The 22,011-nt window shown below is 36.8% G+C and overlaps 2 protein-coding genes and 1 non-coding gene across 3 annotated transcripts; all 3 read left to right on the forward strand.

Moving 5' to 3' along the window:
* Positions 1-2,090: 2,090 nt before the first annotated feature.
* LOC121998813 lies at positions 2,091-2,247 on the forward strand. The gene has a single exon (XR_006116606.1). It is a non-coding gene; the product is annotated as a 5.8S ribosomal RNA (ribosomal RNA).
* A 2,938-nt stretch (positions 2,248-5,185) lies between these two features.
* On the forward strand, positions 5,186-6,626 carry LOC121993810 (pectate lyase-like). The gene is made up of 4 exons (XM_042548113.1): positions 5,186-5,366; positions 5,458-6,122; positions 6,199-6,302; positions 6,368-6,626. Exons 1-4 carry the CDS (start codon positions 5,186-5,188, stop codon positions 6,624-6,626), a joined length of 1,209 nt encoding a protein of 402 aa, XP_042404047.1.
* A 995-nt stretch (positions 6,627-7,621) lies between these two features.
* On the forward strand, positions 7,622-19,973 carry LOC121995624 (transcriptional elongation regulator MINIYO-like). Its single transcript, XM_042549358.1, has 10 exons — positions 7,622-8,056; positions 8,142-9,045; positions 9,993-10,120; positions 10,926-11,116; positions 12,116-12,221; positions 12,294-12,557; positions 14,893-15,081; positions 16,369-18,651; positions 19,279-19,488; positions 19,568-19,973. The coding sequence occupies exons 1-10, from the start codon at positions 7,811-7,813 to the stop codon at positions 19,721-19,723; spliced, it is 4,677 nt and encodes a 1,558-aa protein (XP_042405292.1). The 5' UTR covers positions 7,622-7,810; the 3' UTR covers positions 19,724-19,973.
* The last annotated feature ends 2,038 nt before the right edge of the window (positions 19,974-22,011 follow it).

Consider the following 22,011-nt stretch of genomic DNA (forward strand, 5'->3'; position numbering starts at 1 on the left):
TAGTTAGCTCTGTAGTGCTCCGCTGGTCCGCTCATGTGTAGTGTGACTGCAGCGTGGTAGCAGGTAGGGATCCCTCCCCGTCATCGCGTACCGGGAGATGAGAGCATTGCGCTCCCTCACTATGTTTGAGGTAGGAGGATAGGTGTACTCCGACAGCATCCCGTCCACTCGGTCACTCTTCAGGGGCAGTGATGGCAGAGTGCACGGTGTCACAGCCCTATCCACTCGGTCTCACCATTGTGTGTGAGATGGCTGACTGGCTGACAGGGGTGACCATGTCATATTTCATCATATGCACAGATTGCATTTATTGTGATTGTTGCATATTAGATGATGCATTTTGGTGATTACATATGATTGACATGCATACATGATACATACTTATTTGCTCTGACTATTTTTTTTATCTCTGTATGTTCATAGTAAGTTGCCCAAGCCTCGCAGGTGAGTACAGTTTATTTCAGTTATGCATTTTATTATTATTCTTACTATAGACTATACTTTATGCCTATTGCTGGATATTACAGTTCATTTCAGCTATGCATATCTGTTATACTGTTAGGAGATTGTACCGTAGATTGTACTGTTAGGAAACTGTACTATAGATCCTATGGTTTAGGAGACTGCACCTTAGGATATTGATAGTAGTTATATGTTGCTATACATATCTATTGGATTACCTGCTGAGTTCTTTGAACTCACCCCGTTGTTACAATTTTTTTCAGGTTGAGGCCGTCAGGAGAGATTACAGTCGCTAGCCCCTTTATCGCGAGGATTTCCTGTTGTCGGGATCTGTTTTGTTTTTGCATCTTATATACTTGTGATGTGGGTTTTGTATTGTGGACTTTATATCGAACACTTAGGTTTACTACTTTTGGTTTTCCGCTGTGGATATATTTTCATTACTTCGTGGATTTTGTCTTTCTTCGTTGTAGTGGAATAGGATGTTTACATATATCTTCGAGATTCTATATCGTCTTTCCTTATTAAACTGCGTGGATTGATTATATGTTGAACTGTGTGGAATGTTGTTATAAACTGCGTGGTTTGTTTCTTATTTGTATTGTATTGTTCCGGCCGTGTGAGCCGATGTATAGATATATGTATTCTGGATTCATATTGTCATCCGTACAGGGGAGATGTTACCAAAATTTCTTCGGACAGGGACTACCTGGGGCGTGACAGTCGCCCTCGTCGATGCGAAGGGAGAGCAACGCTCTCTTAACAGCCGCCAATCAGGTGAGTCCAGCAGCTGAGCGTGGGAAGCAGGAGATTCTTGACTGAGAGCACAGTGCTCTTTCACGCACACTCACCTCACCGGAGAGGTAGATCGCCAGAAATCACACGATTCTATGGGTGGTGGTGCATGGTCCTTCTTAGTTGGTGGAGCGATTTGTCTGATCAATTCCATTAACGAATGAGACATCAGCCTGCTAACTAGCTACGTGGATGCATCCTTTCACGACCAGCTTCTTAGAGGGACTATAGTCGTGTAGGTCAAGGAAGTTTGAGGCGATAACAAGTCTGTGATGCCCTTAGATGTTCTGGGTCGCACGCACGCTACACTGATATATTCAACGAGTTTGTTGCCTTGTCCGACAGGCTTGGGTAATCTTAACAAATTTCATCGTAATGGGGATAGATCATTGCAATTGTTGGTCTTCAATGAGAAATTTCTAGTAAGCGCGAGTCATCAACTCACGTTGACTATGTCCATGCCCTTTGTACACACCACCCGTTGCTTCTACTGATTGAATGGTTTGGTGAAATGTTCGGATGGGGGGGGCATGGGTGGTTCGCCACTCGTGATGTATTGAGAAGTCCATTAAACCTTATTATTTAGAGGAAGGAGAGTTCGTAATAAGATTTTCGTAGATGAACCTGCAAAAGGATAATTATTGAGAGAGCATATAGAATGACAGATGGTTATGAATGTGTGAATGTGTCCCTTTCCTCGCCCCATCCATGTCAGTGGGCGATTGACCATAGCTCGATGCAATCGACACTAAGTAATAATGAACTCAGAAGCGGAGGGCCCCTTGTCGTGCATAGGGGAGCCTAATGCATCGGAGATTTCCTCAGAATCAAACGACTATTGGCAATGGATATCTCGGCTCTTCAATTGATAAAAAAACAAAGTGAAATGCGATACTTGATGTGAATTGCAGAATCTAGTGAACCATTGAGTCTTTGAATGCAAGTTGTGTCCGAGGCCTTGTGGCCGAAGGCACACCTGCTTGGGTGTCATGACATCGTCGCCTCTACTCCATGCATTGTCAGTTGGTGCCGAGCGCAGAACTTGGCCTCGTGTGCCCTCGGGCACAGTCGATTGAAGAGTGGGTAGTCGGTAGTCGTCGGGCACGATAGGTGTTGGTCGTTGTGAGCGGGAACAGAATGTCGTCCTCGTCATTTTCAGATGAGTCTTCAAGAGACCTTGCGTGATTATGACACTAGACGAAAGAAAGAAAGCATCGTATCCATCAACTTTTGGCCCCAAGTCAAATGAGGTCACCCGTCGAAAGATGGTGAACTATGCCTGAACGAGGCGAAGTTAGAGGAAACTCTAGTGGAGGTCCGAAGTGATACTGCCGTGCAAATTGTTTGTCTTACTTGGGTATAGGGGCGAAAGATTAATTGAACTATCTACTTACTAGTTTCCTCCAAAGTTTCCCTTAGGATAACAAGAGCTCGAGTGGGTGAGTTCTATCGGTTAAATTATAATTTACCATTTTATGATATATTCAATTAACATTATTTAGTTAAAAAAACATATTAGTATTATTATAAAATAATTAAATTAGATAAATACGTTTTTAACAATTTATTTTATTGGTATATTTAAATTTATATTTGGACAGACTTTCGGCTACTAAATCAAATAAAAAATAAATTCTTTTATTAACAACAAAATCTACTCAATATAATATATTAATGGCATGGTTTGAAAAGAGTATTATTTGTCAAACGATGTTTACATAATAAATATCTAAAATAGTGGTGTTTATATAAAAAGCACCACAGTTGATTATATAAAAGGGTGAACATCTAAACATTAACGGGCATCCCTTTTAAAAAAAATACAAAATAAAGGGGCACCATCAATAAGTTTTTTATCGTGAAAATATCTTTAATTTAACCTTGTCATGGTTACACGGTATAAAAGCTATTTATAACTGTTACACCACGTAAAAATTATCACATAAAAAAGCTAACAATTAACGGTTACATATTTATATTAGTTATCTGCTAGCTTTTAATCATGATGAAATAATATTTATTTAAAATATAATAAGTATTATAAAATTTTCTTAATTTATTTTACTCATTAAAATATTATTTTAATCTGATTATCACTTTCTAATAAAATAAAATTAAAATAAGATAATGATATTATAGTAGATGTTACAAATCCATTATTATATATTGTAACAGTTATCTGTTATCTTTTATATAGTTATTCATATAATATTCATTTGAATTGTACTATTAGTATCGTAAAATCCTCTTAATTTATTTTATTAATTAAAATGTCCTCACTCTTTAATAAGTAACGTCAACATAAAATAATAATATTATAGAAGTTAACAATCAAATAGGAGCTAATAACCAAATGCTATATGTTATGATAGTTAGTAGCTAACTGTTATATATGTTAAAAATTAGCTGCTAAGGGTATTTTGGATAATTTACTTTAAATGGAGGGTCATTTAACTTTAATTAAAAAAGAGATGCTAATATACTAATTTATTAAATGATAGATGCTCTGTTAATTTTTGCCCTCTATAAAAATGCACTTTGTTTTGATATATAGTTGCACAAGCTAAACAAAAGCACAAGTGTCTGAAAAAAACACAATAAATGCACAAAAATAATAGAAATTTTACAGGTAATTGCATTAAACATGGTGTAAAAAATTAAATTGGTGTCCCAAATTATATAAATCATCAAAGTGACGCCTTTAAAAAAAAATAAATCAAAAGGTACATCACTTTTTCAAAATATTAATGTTGTTATAGTAGCTAGCCAGCTATAACTAGCTGTTATAATATGTAATAATTAATATAATATTATTATATTATTGTAGCAGTTATTTATCAATCTCTACAATTATTTTAAAATGAGTTTTGTCAATCTATTATTTATGGTAAAATTTAAATAATTTTGACTAAGTTGATATAGATTATTTTGATATAACAGTGCTAATGTTTAAAATTTATTATAAAAATGTTAAGATTTAAAATTTATAATTTAGGGTTTAAAGTTTATCCAAGACTATGTGACTATTTAATAGTTTTTACAATAATGTAATAACTACTTAATAGCTCCTATTATAGTAAAAATATGATTATATTTATTTCAGACGTCTCTCACAATCCACTCTCAAGTTATGTGAAAGAAAGTAAATTATGGAATTAATTTATAGTCGACTGTCAATTGGCTAGGAGTGGAAAATTTTGTTCCTGTGACCAAAAAATTGATCTTTGTCTTATTATAATAAATTTGTCACCCTTTAACCAATTTAACACTCTATTTATTAGTCTCTATAACTATTTTAAAATCATTTTGATGAAATTTAAATGTTTTTTACCAAATTGTTAAAAGTATTTTGATATAATAGTATTAAAGATTTTAGAGTTTATTTATAACTATCTAAATCAATTTTAAAATAATTTTGACCCATTTAAAATGATATTGATGAAATTTACTTAGTTTTAAATAAGTTGGTAAAAAATATTTTCATATAATAATGATAATTTTAATTAAAATAAAATAACCAAATTTTAACAGCTATTTAGATAAATGTTATACATTGTAGAAAAAAAAAAAGATGTTCTTTTCATAATCGGACGCTTTTATTTGCATTAAACATATAAAAATTGAAACAAATTTCGAAATACCAATCGAAATCAAATCGAACGAGGCCAATTTAATGCCTCAACTTGTACGATAAAAATAAATGCTAAAATATAGGATCCATGGAGAACACATTCACCATGCTCCATCCTTCTCCTCTATATTTAGACGCCATCAAATGAGGCTCTCCTGCCTTCTCGCCACTTCTCCACCTATATAATCCAACTTTTGAATTAGAAATACCCTGAAAATAATATAAACAAGAAAAAATTGCACAAATTTAAAATAAATAAATAATAAAAAATAAAAAAATTCCCAAGTAAATTGCGTGATGGAATCAAGCTCTACAGTGAGGTTCGTGTTCTTCTCGTCCCTCTTCCTGGCGTCCGCCGCCCACATCGCTGACTTCGATTCGTACTGGCAGAAGCGGGCAGACGAAGCCACCAACCAGGCCCGCAGATCCTATGACCCGGATCCGGTATCCCTAACCCGACAGTTCAATCACCAAGTTGGCCAGTAATTAATTAATCTCTCCTCGTCTCTTTAACTGTATATTTCCTCCTTGATCGTTGAGTAAGTCGTGACCAAACTGACGACGCAGAGATTTGGCGAAGCAAAAGCAGAAGGGCAGAGGCCTTCGCGGCGCGAACCGGATGCTCGTCGGCCTGTGCCAGGCGACGAACCCCATCGACCGTTGCTGGCGGTGCAGGAGCAACTGGGCGGACCGCCGGCGGCAGCTGGCGGAGTGCGCGCAGGGGTTCGGCCGGCGCGCCGGCGGCGGGAAGGCCGGCGAGTTGTACGTGGTCACCGACGCCTCCGACTCCGACGTCGTCGACCCGAAGCCGGGCACCCTCCGGTTCGGCGTCGTCCAGGACCGCCCCCTCTGGATCGTCTTCGCCCGCGACATGGTCATCCGACTCGCGGAGGAGCTCATCGTCACCAGCAACAAGACGATCGACGGCCGCGGCGCCGACGTGCGGATCGCCGGCGGAGCCGGCCTCACGCTCCAGTTCGTCCACAACGTCATCCTCCACGGCCTCCGCATACACGATATCAAGGCAGGGAACGGCGGCATGGTCCGCGTCTCTGAGAGCCACGTCGGCCGCCGCACCCGGAGCGACGGCGACGGCATCTCCATCTCTGGATCCAGTGACATCTGGATCGATCACGTCTCCGTGGCCAACTGCATGGATGGTCTCATCGACGCCGAGCAGAACTCCACGGCCATCACCGTCTCCAATTGCCACCTCACTCAACACAACGACGACGTATATACACATCGCCACTCCTCTGTTTTCCTCTGTTTCTATGAATACTAATTAATTCGACCGTGACAATCTGCAGGCAATGCCGTTCGGCGAAAGCGAGTCCTACTCCGGCGACGCGATCACGCAGATCACATTAGCCTTCAACCACTTCGGAGCCGGCCTTGTTCGGAGACTGCCCAGGTTCGCGATCTGGATCCCTACGCCGCCGTAGTTTTTCAGTGATTAACTTGAAATCACATTTGCAGATGCCGATGGGGTTTCTGCCACATCGTGAGCAATGACTACGCCCACCGGACGATGGAGGACGCCGTCGGAGGAAGAAAGAATCCGACGATCCTCGGCTACGCAACTGAGTCGGAGAACGGAGCATCCTCCGTGGAGTCGGGATCGCCGGAGCTGAAGCAGGAGTTTCCGAGCAAGGAGAATGAGCTGATAGGGAGCTACGTCAGCAGACTCACGCGATTTGCCGGCGCTCTCGACTGCGTCGCCGATCAGCAATGCTGATCGTGATCTTTGATTTACCAAATCTATGGAATATTTGTATGTTTATCGATCTGATTTAGTGCACGAGGTCGATGTAGTGTCATAGGAATAACCAGGCTGAGTAAATCGAGACCGGGAGATCGGTCTGGTCCTATAAAAATTTTTTATTGATCATCACGGTAAATGGAAAATTACTCATAATAAGTCGTACATGAATAATGCTCTTGGAGAAGTGTTTGAAGGAAGTGTGTCTCTTAATTCTTTTTTCAAGTTGTTTAATATCAAGTAAATTTTAAAATCAGTACCTAATTTCATTTTTTTTACTGATTGAGTGTTACAATATATGAATCTATTCGGATACTGATGAGCAATATTAAATTGATTGCTATATTATAATAAACAATTAAAAATTTTGATTCCTATTATAAGATAAATATATAAGATATTATTTTATATTATTCCGTTACTAGTTTAAAAACTCAAAATGATATATAATTAAATTCTATGTAATCGATTAATTTTTTTAATTATATTTATATTTTCAAGTATTATTTTTATATGTCATATTGAGAGGTAATTTTTAAAATGCTAATTATATTTTTTAATCGAATGATACAGTAATCGATTCAGAATATTAATACACTGAAGAATAATATATGAATTGATGATTACTATAGTATAACAATCTATTATGATAGATGATGCCAGTGAATGCAGAGGGATAAAAAAAAGTAGAATTGGATATGATTTGATAATTTTAAAATTTATCTAGATTGGGATATTCCACAACTTTTACTAGGTTCAGTAATTTACGGATTTTTTAACGATATGTGGCAAAATTACATGACATATAAATATTATAAATATTTATATATTATAATAAAAAAGTTTTTTTTTTAAATTCTAGATAAAAATCATGGGCCAAGGAGATGGATAAGAGCTCACAACTGGGCTGCCGATCCGGCCCAGATAGTCTTCCCTTCCATACCTACCCTCTTTATTACGGGCTTGCTTCGAGGAGGTCCGACATCGTTGCCGCGGCTATTTCGCGAATCGCCAGGGGCGCGGCGGAGCTACAGCGCAGGTGAACGCTGCGGAGTTTCGATAATTCCTTCCCGGCGTTCTACAATCCCTCAAACGGCAGGGTTGCGCCACCGTTGATTACTCGTCGTGAGTTGAGAGATTGGCATCATAAATCGATCGCTATGGAATCAGACAAGCCGCCCGCCAAGGGCTATCGAACCGATCAAAAGTCTACAAGGTCCAGCATCGCTCTCAAGAAGATTGTGCATGAACTGCATCATGTACCTGGCCTCGTTGGCGGCATCGTTGAAAAGGGCTTTTCCTCCTCTGGTAACGGCAACAGCAGTACCGGAATCCCCTCCACCATTCCCCTTCCTCGTCCGACGGTTTTTCCTTTCCCCGTGGCTCGCCGTCGCTCACATGGCCCAGTAGGAACTTAGAAAGAATAAACAGAATGAAATTTTGAGACTTTCTTTGACATTACGTTATTGATAATTTTTTTGTAACTTGCAGCACTGGACTCCGCTTGGCTCTGCGCCGATTGAGGCTGAAGAGGGTGACATGGAGGAAGATAAGGATGAAACAGATTATGATCCGATTGCTTCCTATGCAAACCCTATTGAGAGAAAGGAGAAGAAACCCTTGGATTTTAGCAAGTGGAAGGAATTTGTTTCACAAGACGGCATTTCTTTGCCACAATCCAACAATGTAGCAAAAGCTGATGCAGGGAGAAAAAGAGAGGTGAAGAAGAGTATTGTTCTAAATTCACCTAGTTCTACCTCAAACAGTGTTTGTAAGCCAGAAAAAGATCAAATTTTGTCCAGCGAGCTGATGAATGGAAGTGTTTCCAAAAAGTTCATGCTGACAACTGAACCAAAATCCTTGGCGAGCAAATTAGAATCTGAAGAGGCAGATGAAAGTGGTGTGGGTTCAGCCAGTGCTATCAGCAGCATTGCTGCATGGACTGATAAAGGTTCTGATAGAGGTGATATAGAAAAGTCAGAGGTCAATTGTCATGGATCTTCGTCTTTCATGGATGACATAGATGCTGAGAATCTTTCCTTGCTAAAGAACATGTCTGCAGAAGAGATATCTGAGGCACAAAATGAGATACTGGATAAGATGAATCCTTCTGTTATTGAGATGTTGAAGAAGCGGGGACAAAGCAAGTTGAGGAGTAGGAAAGTTATTGGTCAAGAAGAAAGCGATGGAAGACAAAAGGTCTCAAGTATCAAGCCAGTTGATAGTGGAAAGAGTGCAAGACTTGTAGACCCTTCTGGAGTTTGGACCTCAAAGATTGAAAGCAATAATAGCTCATGGAAGTCTTGGAGTGAGAGAGTTGAGAAGGTTAGGTCATTAAGGTTTTCATTGGATGGCGACGTTTTGGGGGCTGATTCTACTCATAACATTCTCAATGGTATTATCATTGTCCTTGCACCATTAATATTAAGAGGCTAAACTATTACCAAAACACCAATTTGTTATCACACACTTTATATTTGATCCTGTAATTTTTTGGTTCTCAATTTTGGATATTTGATCAGGATTAGAATAAAGTCCAATACTAATCGGTCGGATCATTATTTACCAGTACATCATGCTGTATACTTAAATGACCTTCAAGCATAGCATAAAACGTAAAATTTGGTTTGTGCAATTGGTTATTCATGTGGCAGTGACATATACATACTGGTATCATAATCATATTCATGTATCACAAAAAAATTAACAATATACTTTTGAGGTCATTAATCTTCAAAAGAGGACAAACAACAATAATAATCAAGCCATGTATTTGTCCAATTATTTGAGATTGGTACGTAGTAATAAGCAAAATATAAGACCATAATAGCAATACCTAGATGTTAATCTTGTTAGCTGGAGTATTCTTTGGCTTCCATTTATCCTTCTTATCATCAGTTCTAACTCATTCAAATTATCTATGGATTTAATGGCCATTTTGGGGCATATATACCATCCGAACTTTTTTCTCTTTTTAATTCAATTACGTATCATGGTACACCTTTCTGTTCATGTGTATCAATAGAATTTGTTTATTTTGTTTTTGTAATCTTCTACATTCATCTAAACGTTCTTATCATTATTCATTTAATTTTTGTACATATTTTACACTCAACATCCCAACCGGTTGTTGGTGTTATCACTACTGACAACAGGAAGCTGTGATTTTAAACATTTGGGAATTATATGGGTTGTCCAAAGATTTTCTTTATTCTTCAACAAAATCCTTGCCTCTGAATTGTGAATTATGCGTATAAAATCTGTCTTTGTTTTCTCTTTCATTCATTTTGTTATTTATTTTGCTGGTTTCCTACGGATATTAATTTATTTCTTGTCATTTAGGTGGTGGCTCTAAAGTTCGTCCTTACAATGCTGAGAATGTGACTGAGAGGGACTTGCTTCGAACTGAAGGGGATCCTGCTGCTGCAGGGTATACAATTAATGAAGCAGTAGCACTTACTAGGAGTATGGTTAGTTTGATCAACTTGTTATTGCATTGTGTTTGGATTGTTCTGCTTAGTGGGTTGCTCATGGTCATAAAAAGGATTTTTTTTTTTTTTTTGTGTTTTTTTATTAATTAAAAGACATCTCTAATTTGCATTCACAATTAGAGCAAAGAGAATTTGTCAAGGCTACAATGGTGATTTACTGGATAATTATGTTATCTCATTTCCATAATTGTTTCTCCCACTCAATCTGCTTCCTCAAATTGGACAAAGGTTGGTAGTTTTCCGTTGCATATTATCAATCTTATAGGCTTCCTATGGTAATGTAAAAACCCCATTGCATTATGCTAACTTTAGTTGTGTATCAAGGGTGACACCAGACTACTTTGGGTTTTACATTTGAAGTGAATGTAAATAGATACTTTTAAAAACGTTGTAAAACGTGGATGAGTTTTTCAGATGTATAATATTAAGGATGGTTGTAGCATTGCTACCTGCAGACTTGACGATTTTAGTTTATGGGAATTGTAGTTGATTATATTGTGGACATGCAACCTTGTGGCTTGAATAAGTTGGCGCTATTGTCATCGAGGACACTGCATTCTCTCTCTAGTCTCTATTTAAAGGCAGATTCCTGTTGCATAATATTGGATCACTAAAGTGTTTCTTCATCTAAGACCTTTTTGCAGCTTAATGTTGGTCACTGTTTCCACGCTGTGCACTAATATTTTTGCAGAATCAGGGTTATTATATTATATTTTTGTCTTATTTTAGAACTGGCCAATGTTATTCAAGTAATACTTTGTTGCTATCTATCTTTCAACTTCAGATACCAGGACAGAGGGCAATTGCTTTGCATCTGATAGTATCTATACTCAACAAGGCTTTGTGCAACTTACAGCAAATGGATAATGATTCTCATCATGTCAGAGGAAAAAACCCCTCTGATAATCTCGTTGATTGGCAAGCTGTTTGGGCTTTTGCTCTTGGTCCTGAACCTCAGATGACTATTTCACTTAGGTAAATGTTAAGAGAATACAGAATTATGATCTCAAAAAATGCTCTTGGGTTTTAAGAATTTTATATTAATTCAAAAATAGTTCTTGTTGAGTTATTTGGAATTTGTTTATGTTCCTGCAAAACTTTGATTGACATGGGTTCTTCAAGCTTTTTTCTTGTCTTTCTACTTTCTAAGAGATTAGCACAGTTTAAATATTTGTTCCCTCTTCACCAATACTCTTCAATAATGACGGAGAAGTTCAGCAGGTTATTTTTGTCTTAGCATGGATGAATACCAACTCTCTATCAAAACAAATTCTGCTTACAGGTGCATGTTGTTAGTCACTTACCTGGAGTGAACATCTCATCCAAGTGCTGGTCCTCCTTTTGATATACCACCATGTATGCTTCCCAACTAATGGAAAAACCAGCCTAATAGGAGAAAATTAAATGTTACCTGTAGCTTACTTTATCTAGGCTATTCACATATACATGTTTTTTTTTGGTCTTATTTGGCAGTAGATCTCTAAGAAAGCATAGTTAATATATTCAAATAGACAAACTCTACAGGTATGTTTTTGCCATTCCCGCCTGGAGTGTAACAAAAAGAACTTTTGACTGCATTTGCTGTTCAAAATATTGTCCATCAATCATCTTCTGGAAATCCAACCAGTTTCCAGTTTCACTGGGAAGGGTTCTGATCTTAGATATCCCAACAGCATTACTAAACCTGCCAGAACTAGTCAAGCCAAATGGGAAATTACCTGATTGTTTTTTTTTGATTTTTTTATTGAACCATTAGTCAACAGACAGATAAGATGTCTGGACCTAGAAAAAACTGTGTTTATTGATGGGTTGTGATTTGGTTGCTGCAAGTTGAAACCTAGTTATTCATGTGATCTTTTATGGAAAGTAAATATTGAATTGGCTTCTGTTTAATGTTATTCTCTTAACTTTTTTTTTCTTCAGTTTTCTAAGTACATGTTTTTCCTAGTTTCTAATATTTGAGTTCATTTACAGGATTGCTTTGGATGATAATCATGATTCTGTGGTTTTGGCCTGTGTAAAGGCCATTCAATCTATATTATGCTTTGATATAAATGAGAATTTCTTTGATTTTTCAGAGGTATCTACATCAATCAATGAAATTTCATTTTTGTTTGTTTTCTAGGTCACTCATACTTTTTCTTTCTTACAGAAATTCACCACTAGTAAGAAAAATACTTTTACTGCTCCTGTTTTTCGGAGTAGACCTGATATTGATGGTGGCTTTCTTCATGGGGGTTACTGGAAATATAACACTAAATCTTCAAACATTCTTCCCAATAATGATCAGCATAATGAAGATGATGAAAGTGAAGGGAATCATACCATTCAAGATGACATTTTTGTATCAGAACAAGATGTTGCTGCTGGCCTTGTTAGGATGGGAATTCTTCCAAGAATATGTTGTCTTTTGGAGGTGAAAATTTTTGTTACACTTTAAATTTTGCACTGGCTATTTCAGAGTCTATTTGACATATTACATTTAAAAATCTTTGTTATGGAGGGATAACATCAATCTAGCCAACCTCAAATAGTTGGGAGTAGAGTGGCTTGAGAATGCTGATTACATTGAGAACCTCATTTTGTCAGGAATTTCATAGTCTAGTTAGGACTTAGGTACTTTTGTTCTATTAAGTAGGAATACAACACACATATTTGTAGAATATCTAACAGAAATCTTGGATATTAATACAGCTAAGAGTGGTCTGCCCTGCTTTGGAACACTGATGTAGTATGTGAATGTGTACTTTTATAAATCACTGATCAATCTTATACTGTGAGCTAACAACCATCAAGGAAAAATTAAAATACAAATAAGGTCATCGTTGCATAAATTTGAACAGAATTGGACTTCAATATTATCATGGAAGCCTCCCTCGTACACCAAGGCCAACAGGAACTGAAATCAGAATTGGTCATCAAAACGTGTTTATCAGTTCTACAAGAACATAATAACATGTCACAACATAATGAGATTATTTTTATTTAAGAGATAACAGTTTCTAGTTAAACAGCTATATATACAATGGTCTTATAAATAATAATCCATGTTTGTCTTTGCAATAATATAATCAACAAAACTAACTTTACACTATTATAAGGATGCAATTTTTTACGATATTAGTAAAGTGCATAACCAACAATTTGTGATAAATAAAATATAACTATGATGAATCGTTAAACTAATGCTTAAAGATATGATTTTAAACTTCAACAATGTTTTTTTTCAAGTCATAATCTAATTTAAACCTGAAATGATGCTTGCAGAATTGCATCTTTTATATGTATTTAGTCAGCATGATTTATTACTCCAATCAAATTGACTTGTATGCTGCCTCTCTTTCTCCCTTCTGCTTAAGCATCCTCTCTTCCTCTTTTGTATTACACCAGATCTTATCTATTCACTTGGTACGATTTAAACACTGACACAGGATCCTCTCTAGTCTTATGGTAAGTAGGAGGCATAGGGAAAGGATGATATGAACTATCAAAAGAAGTCGAAGGTGGGGAAAATGTTTTGAAGAGGTTAGCACAGTCCATAACTCCATATCATCTGTTGATATGAGTTGTCACCATGATGGTAATTTTGGGATGATACTAAAACTTTTATTTAAACTGAAATTTAAACCTAGATATATACAGTTCGCATTCTGCCAAGTGGCGGCTATTCTCTGATTTGATGGCAATGAGGTCCCCATAGTTATGAATAGAAGAATTCCTCCAACCTTTTTTGGCTTTATTGCAGATTTTTGGAACTCTGACACTTGTTTAACTTCTGTTACTTAATTTATGTTTTTTTCCTTGCAAAGCAAGAAGATACAACATGGAATCCGTTTTAAAAAGTTGAATTGTTTTGGTTGACTAGAACCAATTCAATAGCGAAGTAGCTAGTCTTACAAACAAGCCATTTTGCTTTGATGTTGAAAGTTGTATCTTGCATTGGCTCTACGTTTAAATGTCACCTGACATGCAAATTAATTTGCATAAATTCAAATATCAACCAGATAAATAAAAATTCAGTTCTTGCTGCTGGCTTCGTCAGTTTGACAAATGATTGTAATAATAGTTTACTAGATAGATGCATTTTATTTTGAATGCAGTTTCTGAAGAATGAGTTCCTATGAATGTTCCAGAATTTACTTTTATATCAATATTCCACATTAATGGCCACACCTCATCTGACGACTGACTTTTGTGTGACTAGCCTTTCAAAGAACTCAATAGAGACATAAGAGTCATATAGCCAGCCTCATAATTAGAACAAAAATAGCTTGATGATCATGATGACGGGTCCATATTAATGGCCTGCTTACTTGGATGGATAGGTTGGAGGGAAGAGGGGAGGGTGAAGGGGAAGCAACAAGAAAAATAAACTAGATAAGAGGAGGTGAATAATTTTGGATAGATGTATTGCTCATTTTTTTTTGCCATTCACATGCACAAGGTTCTTGTCAACAGCTACTTTGGTTTTGTAAATCTAATCAATTTTGTGAGATGCATAGTTCTCGCCTTCTTGGATCTCCATTATAATCAGTATATCCAATATTTGACATACAACTGAAAATATGATTAAGAAAGAAATAAATTCTTTCAACATCTTCACTGTCTTCCGATCTCCATGTGCAAACTTATGTCACAAAGCTCTAAATTATTTTATAATGAATATTACATTTATGTTCACAATTTTTTTATTCTGAATCTAAAGCTCTTAAAGGGTTTGTTACTTATTAATTATCTTTTGGTTTATTCAGATGGACCCTCTTGCAGTTTTAGAAGAGTCCCTTCTTTCTATTGTTGTTGCAATTGCTAGACATTCACCCACTTGCGCTGATGCTATTTGGAAGTGCCCAAGTTTGATACAAACAGTTGTTAAGATATTCACCAAGCATGTGTTGGGGGAACCATATCCTTCTCAGATTAAAGTTGTGCTTCTTTTGAAGGTTAGATCTGTCTTGCCTACAGTGGATTTAGCCTTCTAGAGAAATTTTAATTTCTGCATGATCATACGGATGCAGTGTCAGTTTCTAAACAATTTATGCTATTTGTTAGTGTTAATGAAAATTTTAGTATTCTATTTTCAATGCCTATCTTTGGATATATTTTATTTTCTTTAATTTATTAGAACTTTCTTCTTTACAATTTTGAACTGAAAATGTAGTGTGATAATTTTTAAGTTACTCTACAGTTCTACCTTCTTATTGACTCATAAAAGATGATGTTTGGGATTAGCTCATCACTAGGCGTTATTCATTTTTCTATAATTAGATAAAAGTGAGCAAATTGAATCCACGTCTTTATTCTACCACCATTTTAAGCATACATTAGTGGTTTATTTGCTGTCTGAACTTTATTGTAAACTTAATTTTCACCACTCAATTGTTTTCTCTTATACCTTTGTGTTTTGTGAGACTGAACAAACTAAATTCTGGACTGTTAACTAGTTTTCACAATGTAGTTATGATTCTTATTCATGATACCATGGATGGATCTCGGGCCTGAGGCTTAGGAGAGGGAGTAACTATTTTCTTTAAGATTGAATTTACATAATACATTTGAGCAATCTGTTCAACATGCCAAAAGTTTAAAATATACTTTAAGAGCATCCTTTTTCCAAATTTATCTACAGGCCCATTATTAAGATATTGATTGCTTGCATGTATGTTAAACAATTAAACAAAAGTATGATATGTGATTTGATATTCATATGCCTCCTTATGCTGTGTCAAACATTCGACACCTTAAAACTGGCATTCAATGGACACTGGCAAGTGCTCCATTGACCACATGCATAAACTTTAAGAAATTGATATGCCAGACACCTGTATCTGATATGCGTTAAGTTCCTTGTAGTCTAGTTTGAGTAACATAGAGTCTAAAAGATACACTCATTTTATACTTATACACTTATAATAGTGATACTAAATAACGATCCTGGTTTCAAAAGGTAGTGAACCTTGTGCTATTATATTCTACACTCAATTGCATTTGTTAGCATTAAATTTATATAAAACAAGACTCCTGTAGCTAACATTTAGTCTGAGTTTGATATTATTGAATTTACAGGTATTTTGTGGTTCATTAGTTCTGAAATCTCATTGTTAACCCTAGGCAGATTGATGCATCTTAGGAAGACACATTGTTTTCTTTATATTATTTTCTGCCCTTTTGTACATAATTTTGTTTCTTTTTGCCGTCTTGTTATTGTAAGCGTGTTGCTAATTATGCAGGTTTTATCTGAAGCTAACAAGCAAATATGTTGGGATTTTGTGAAGTGTGGGTTGTTTCAACAGGTGATGTTGAACTGGTGCAAACCATTTTCTTCCCTTGAAAGGTGGATGGAATCTGGAAGGGAAAATTGTAAACTCACTTCAGCCTTAATGGTTCAACAGTTGCGTTTATGGAAAGTCTGCATTCAGTATGGATTTTGCATAACGCACTTTACAGATTTTTTCACTGATCTTTGTTTGTGGCTTAGCCCCCCTATGTTTAATAAGCTAATTGGCAACAATCTTTTGAGTGAATTCACTTCCATTACAAGGGAAGCTTACCTAGTTCTGGAGGCCCTAGCTGAGAAGTTACCTGCTCTGCACGCTGGTGAACAAATAAACAATCAATCAATTGGTTTTTCAGATGATACATCAGAAGCTTGGTCTTGGAGTCACGTGGGTTCAATGGTTGACATGGCTGTTAGCTGGTTACAACTAAGAGATATACCTTATATATGCTCACTTACCTCTGACTCAAAAAAGAATGTGAACCATCTAGAATTTGCTTCTATTTCATGCATAATATGGGTGATTTCTGCAGTCCTTCATATGCTTTGTGGTGTATTCCACAAGGTGGCTCCAAATATCCATGACGAATTGGACCACAAAATTACTTCTCTTCCTAGGTTGTCCAAGTCTGTTCCTAATGTTGGCCTTAACCTTATAAAGAATGGATTTCTTAATTTTTCGGGTTCAAGCAAATTAGTATTTGAAGCTTGTTCTACTGAAACTAGATCTCTTGTAAACTTGCTTTGTCTTTTAAGACAACAAGGGGACTTTGATGTGTCCTTATCTTCATCGAGTTGTCTTCATGCACTTGTCCAACTCGCTCTTCTAATTGATGACTCTGTCAAGAGAGCCAGAAACTTCAATGATACTCAATCCTTCTCAGAAAGTATGTCAGGATTGCATGAGAAGATACTGAATGTTGGTCTCATCAAGTCTGCTCATAATGAGCTTGAGGAAGTGCTTTCAATGTTCATGGATGTAGTTTCCTCAGAACAGCAAATCTTGCAGTCTCTTGAAATGTTTGACAGAGGAGGACCTGCACCTGGAATTGGATTTGGATGGGGATCTTGTGGAGGGGGATTTTGGTCCTTAAATGTATTGTTGGCACAAACTGATGCACGACTGATTTTGAGTTTGCTTCATAACATCTCTGTCATTTTTGAGCATGATCAAACTCAAATAAAAGCTACGGAATCAGTAAGCTATCAACCTGATCAGATGCTTACTTTGCAGAGAATTGATTCGACACTTCGATTATCTTTGCTTGCAGGACCTGGTGATGAAACAATCCTAGAGAAGACATGGGACTATTTATTTCAGGCATCAGTAATGAAGTACCTTGGTTCTTTTGTTGCTCAATATCTTTGCCATACCAAGGTTTCCAGTTCATTTGACTGGCACTATGGTGATGATGATTATTATCTTTTCAGTAAGATGCTGGATTCCCATTATAAAGAAAGATGGCTAATTGCCAAGAGGAAGACTATTTCTGAAATGAATAACAATAAAAGGTACAAGACGAGACATGCACTGGAAACAATCCAGGAGATTGAGCCACATTCAGGGTTTTCCAGAGACCAAGCTACAAATGCTTTGATGGTAGAGTGGGCACATCAGAGATTGCCATTACCTATGCATTGGTTTCTCAGTGCTATATGTATTATGGGGGATGCCAGGAGAATTAGCACATGTTTGCCTACTGATCTTGATGTGGCAAAAAGTGGATTGTTTTTCCTGTTAGGCCTTGAAGTCTCTTCCATATATCTATGCTCTAGTTCTGCAGAATCTCCAATATCTGGTATTCCTTTGATTTGGAAGTTACATGCTCTATCCATGGCTTTGAGCCAAAACATGGACGTGCTCATGGAAGAGAAAAGTATGGATATTTTCAAAACTTTGCAAGATATATATGGCCAGCATATAGATGAAAAGCTCCAAGGTTTCACGAATTCCTTACCTGAAACTAAAAATACCGTTAGCCTAGAAATTCTTAATTTTCGAGCAATTCACGATAGTTACAGCACATTTGTTGAGCATGTTGCTGAACAGTTCTGTGCCCTATCTTATGGTGATATAATTTATGGTCGGCAAGTAGCAGTTTATCTACATCGAACAGTTGAACCTACTATCAGGCTTTCTATGTGGAATGCTTTATCTAATTTAGGAGGACTTGAACTCTTGCCGCCAATAGAAATGTGTATAGCTAATGCTGAAGGGTATCTTGAACCGGTTGAGGTACTTGTTGATTTCTCACTTTGCAGTTGCTGTGATCTAATTCCTGGTTTGTTGATGCCCTCTTGGACTGTGATTTCGCTAATTAAATCTGCTATTTCTGATGTCCAAATTTGATGTTGGAATTTTATGTTCCCAAAGTGATCAGATGTATCATTCCTATTCTTTGACCCCATATATTCATTGAGAATTGAATTAGATGAGCAGAGCACACGAGTGGATGACTTAGTAGACATACAAACACTTTGTCAGTATTTTTGGTCGCAATTATGAACTATCACCATGCTTTAATATAAATTATGCATCAATGACATGATCTGGTAGAAATTTAATATAGCTCTAATAGATGATAAACTAAGAGAAAATAGGATGTGAGTGTGAATATGGTACAAAGGTAACTAGTAAATTTGATAGTTAGGTGAGTTGATTGGATTAGACGATGTAATGGTTTACGGACTGCTACGAAAAATCTAATTGCTTTGATACTGAAAGTGTATGAAACCAGTTATGGAGTGTTAGGATTCTCTGCTACAATTGCTTTATTAATAGAAATTGATAGACTAATGCCAACCAAACACATTTAATCTTTCCTTGAACGCATTGAAATCAACTTCTGAGTATGATTTACAGGACCGAGAAGATATTCTGGAGTCATATTCAAAATCATGGACTTCAGGAATCCTTACCAAAGCTGCTCTTAGAGGTTCCATCAGTTTCACCATAGCAGCACATCATCTCTCTTCTTGCTTATTTAATACTAATACACCCCAGAAGGTAGCATTCAGGAATAAGCTGGTGAAGACTCTTCTCCGGAGCCATTTGCAAAAGCCACAGGAGGAGGTAAACAATGTTTGGGTTTTGATGAAACCTATTGAAGTGACAAACATCATGTTTTATACATACTCTTTTTGCCTCTCAGGCCATGCTGTTATCTCTCCTCCGAAATGGATTAACCACATCAGAAGATCCAACTTACAAGAGTGAAGCCGCGAGGAGACTCACAGTGTTGAAGGAAGCCTGTGGAGGAAACTATTCTCTGTTGGCATTGTTGGAGAAGCTAGAACCTTTGGTTTAAGATTAAGGATCTCCATTAGTCAGGGTAAGCGAGTGCCGACAAGTTAGTTTGATTGTTAATTGTGTAGCATATGGTTCTTGCATAAGCAACCATCTCAAGTCACCCTGTAGGGTTGGTTTTTGTTCAAGCCGCGCCCCAACCTTTGTAAAATCATGAACATGGTAGTTCGATACTAAACTTATACATTCCTAAGGTTGTAAATGAAACTAAATTTTAAAGCTAGAGATAAAGTTAATACACATTTTTGAAAGAGTGTCTCTTGTCTTGTAAATAGGGCCTGTAAATAAGTCAAATCAAGTTGAGTTTTGTGGTGTTCAAATTTATTTGATAAAATAGTCGAGTTAAGTCGAGTTTAAAATGAAGCAAATGATGGTTTTTTGTTTAATGTGTTTGAGTTTGGTTTAAACTTGGATTGAACTTGGTTCGTTTAAATATTATTGAAGAAAAGATTGTTTGAAATTTTTATATTTTAAGCTTGTTTGATGAGTAATTTAGCTTGATAAGAGTTTTATTGATGAAAATTATTTATAAATTTTATTTATGAGTTTTATTCACTAATATTGTCATCCACTGTCCCTATGGCCAATAGGTTATGATAGAATTTAAATACCGAACCGGATGTATAATAAGTTGTTCAATTTAACCTTTTAAAAATACTTAATATATGAGTATTATAACACATAAATAGTATTGATGTGGTGATAAAGGGGGTCCATCGAGCGTGAGTCAAGGGACCTCCTTTTTGGCAAGATTAGCTTCTCTCGAATCTAGGTCGTCGTCATCTTCGCTCCCACGGGTTTAGCTGGAGTGGTTAGTGCGTAGAAGTTTGGCACTTGAGAACGTGGGTTCGAATCTCGGGATAGTCAGGGCATAATTTCTTGATCCCTGTGTATCTCTTTCCACTGCACACTAGCTTCTCCAGTTATCGTGATTTACCTTCTACGTGTTGATTTTGAGATAAGTTAACGAAGATACTGAGGGCGAATGAATCAACTTTTGACACTTGACGCTAGGTCGTCGTCATCTTCCTTTGAGGTGTTTTTCGGATTTTTGGATTCGAGAGAAACTAGTCATGCTACAGCTCAAAGTGAAGATGACGACGACCCTTAATTCTTAAAAGTGCTTCAGATAATGTAATGCCATGCATAATGCATTTCTGATGTCTTCCTTGTTAACAACATTTCTGACTAGAACTGATGCTTATACTCCTGTTTTCTTGGTCAGTTTAATGGCCTCCTCCGTTTTTCGTACGGATACTGGTTTGAGCCAAAAAATTTAATTAATATAAAGTAGATGTGGCTATGCAGTGACACAGCTTCACGAGAAAATGGAAGTGAGATTAATGCCCCTTTAGTTTTATTGGCATTGTGGCATTTTAGATGCACACGTAGATACATTTACTCATGTATGATGTATGTAAAATTTATTTACTTGATGTATTTGCTTGGTTATCAATTGGACGTTCGCAGGATATAGCATAGACGGTAGACGCATGACATGTCTGACATAATGATCAGGAATCAATTCTCAGGAATTGACAATTTAAAATTTATCCCACCAAACATCTGACGTCTATGTATCTGCACATACTATATTTAGTTATCGATTGGACGAGTGTTATATAAAAGACTAGCTTCTCTTGAATCCAAAAATCTGAAGACTACCTAAAAGATTGAACATTATTTACCATTAAATCAGCTGATAAAAGAAATAAATATAATTGTAGAAGTATTGACAGAAGTCAACAGAAACATGTTGTCTTTTATGGTTGGAAGAGTTAGGATACTTGATTGTGCCCAACAACACTATGATAACAATCGCTAAGGAGAAAACAAAATCCATAACCTAGATAACTTCTCTTAGTGTCTCTTATTTTGTGCATCAAATGAATAAAGAAAGCTAATGGGAAGATAACAAACTAGGGATTGAAGAATAATACAATATGTAATCTGATCCTGTCCGGAATCTGAGTCAGATGGACCGTCAGATGAGGTGGCGAGAATGTTGACTGAGGCGTTATGTCCCGGAGGGGAGGTGTGCTGAGATGGCTTCTGTGTTGACCAAGTCTTCAGAAGTCCTCTGGTCAACGCTACCTGCAGTCAACGACAGGGTCCCCCCGGTCCCTGGTACCCCGAGGCTCGAGGCGGATCCAATGGACATATAAGTAACAGGCTAATAATATAATAATGAAATAAATGAGAGACGAATACTAAGACGTACGTACCTTGGCCCAGGGGAGCGCCCTCGGATGGGGCGCTGCTCGAGTTGTCGCGACCCGGAAGAGTAGA

This window comes from Zingiber officinale, chromosome 6A (genome assembly GCF_018446385.1).
Source record: "Zingiber officinale cultivar Zhangliang chromosome 6A, Zo_v1.1, whole genome shotgun sequence".
Taxonomy (NCBI): domain Eukaryota; kingdom Viridiplantae; phylum Streptophyta; class Magnoliopsida; order Zingiberales; family Zingiberaceae; genus Zingiber; species Zingiber officinale.

Excerpts from the sequence above, each read along its gene's own strand:
- LOC121993810 (XM_042548113.1), top strand. The coding sequence starts at position 5,186 with ATGGAATCAAGCTCTACAGTGAGGTTCGTGTTCTTCTCGTCCCTCTTC. Across the intron at positions 5,367-5,457 it reads ACAGTTCAATCACCAAGTTG|ATTTGGCGAAGCAAAAGCAG; the intron begins GCCAGTAATTAA and ends GACGACGCAGAG. Across the intron at positions 6,123-6,198 it reads TCACTCAACACAACGACGAC|GCAATGCCGTTCGGCGAAAG; the intron begins GTATATACACAT and ends GACAATCTGCAG.
- LOC121995624 (XM_042549358.1), top strand. The coding sequence starts at position 7,811 with ATGGAATCAGACAAGCCGCCCGCCAAGGGCTATCGAACCGATCAAAAG. Across the intron at positions 8,057-8,141 it reads GCCGTCGCTCACATGGCCCA|CACTGGACTCCGCTTGGCTC; the intron begins GTAGGAACTTAG and ends TGTAACTTGCAG. Across the intron at positions 9,046-9,992 it reads TACTCATAACATTCTCAATG|GTGGTGGCTCTAAAGTTCGT; the intron begins GTATTATCATTG and ends CTTGTCATTTAG.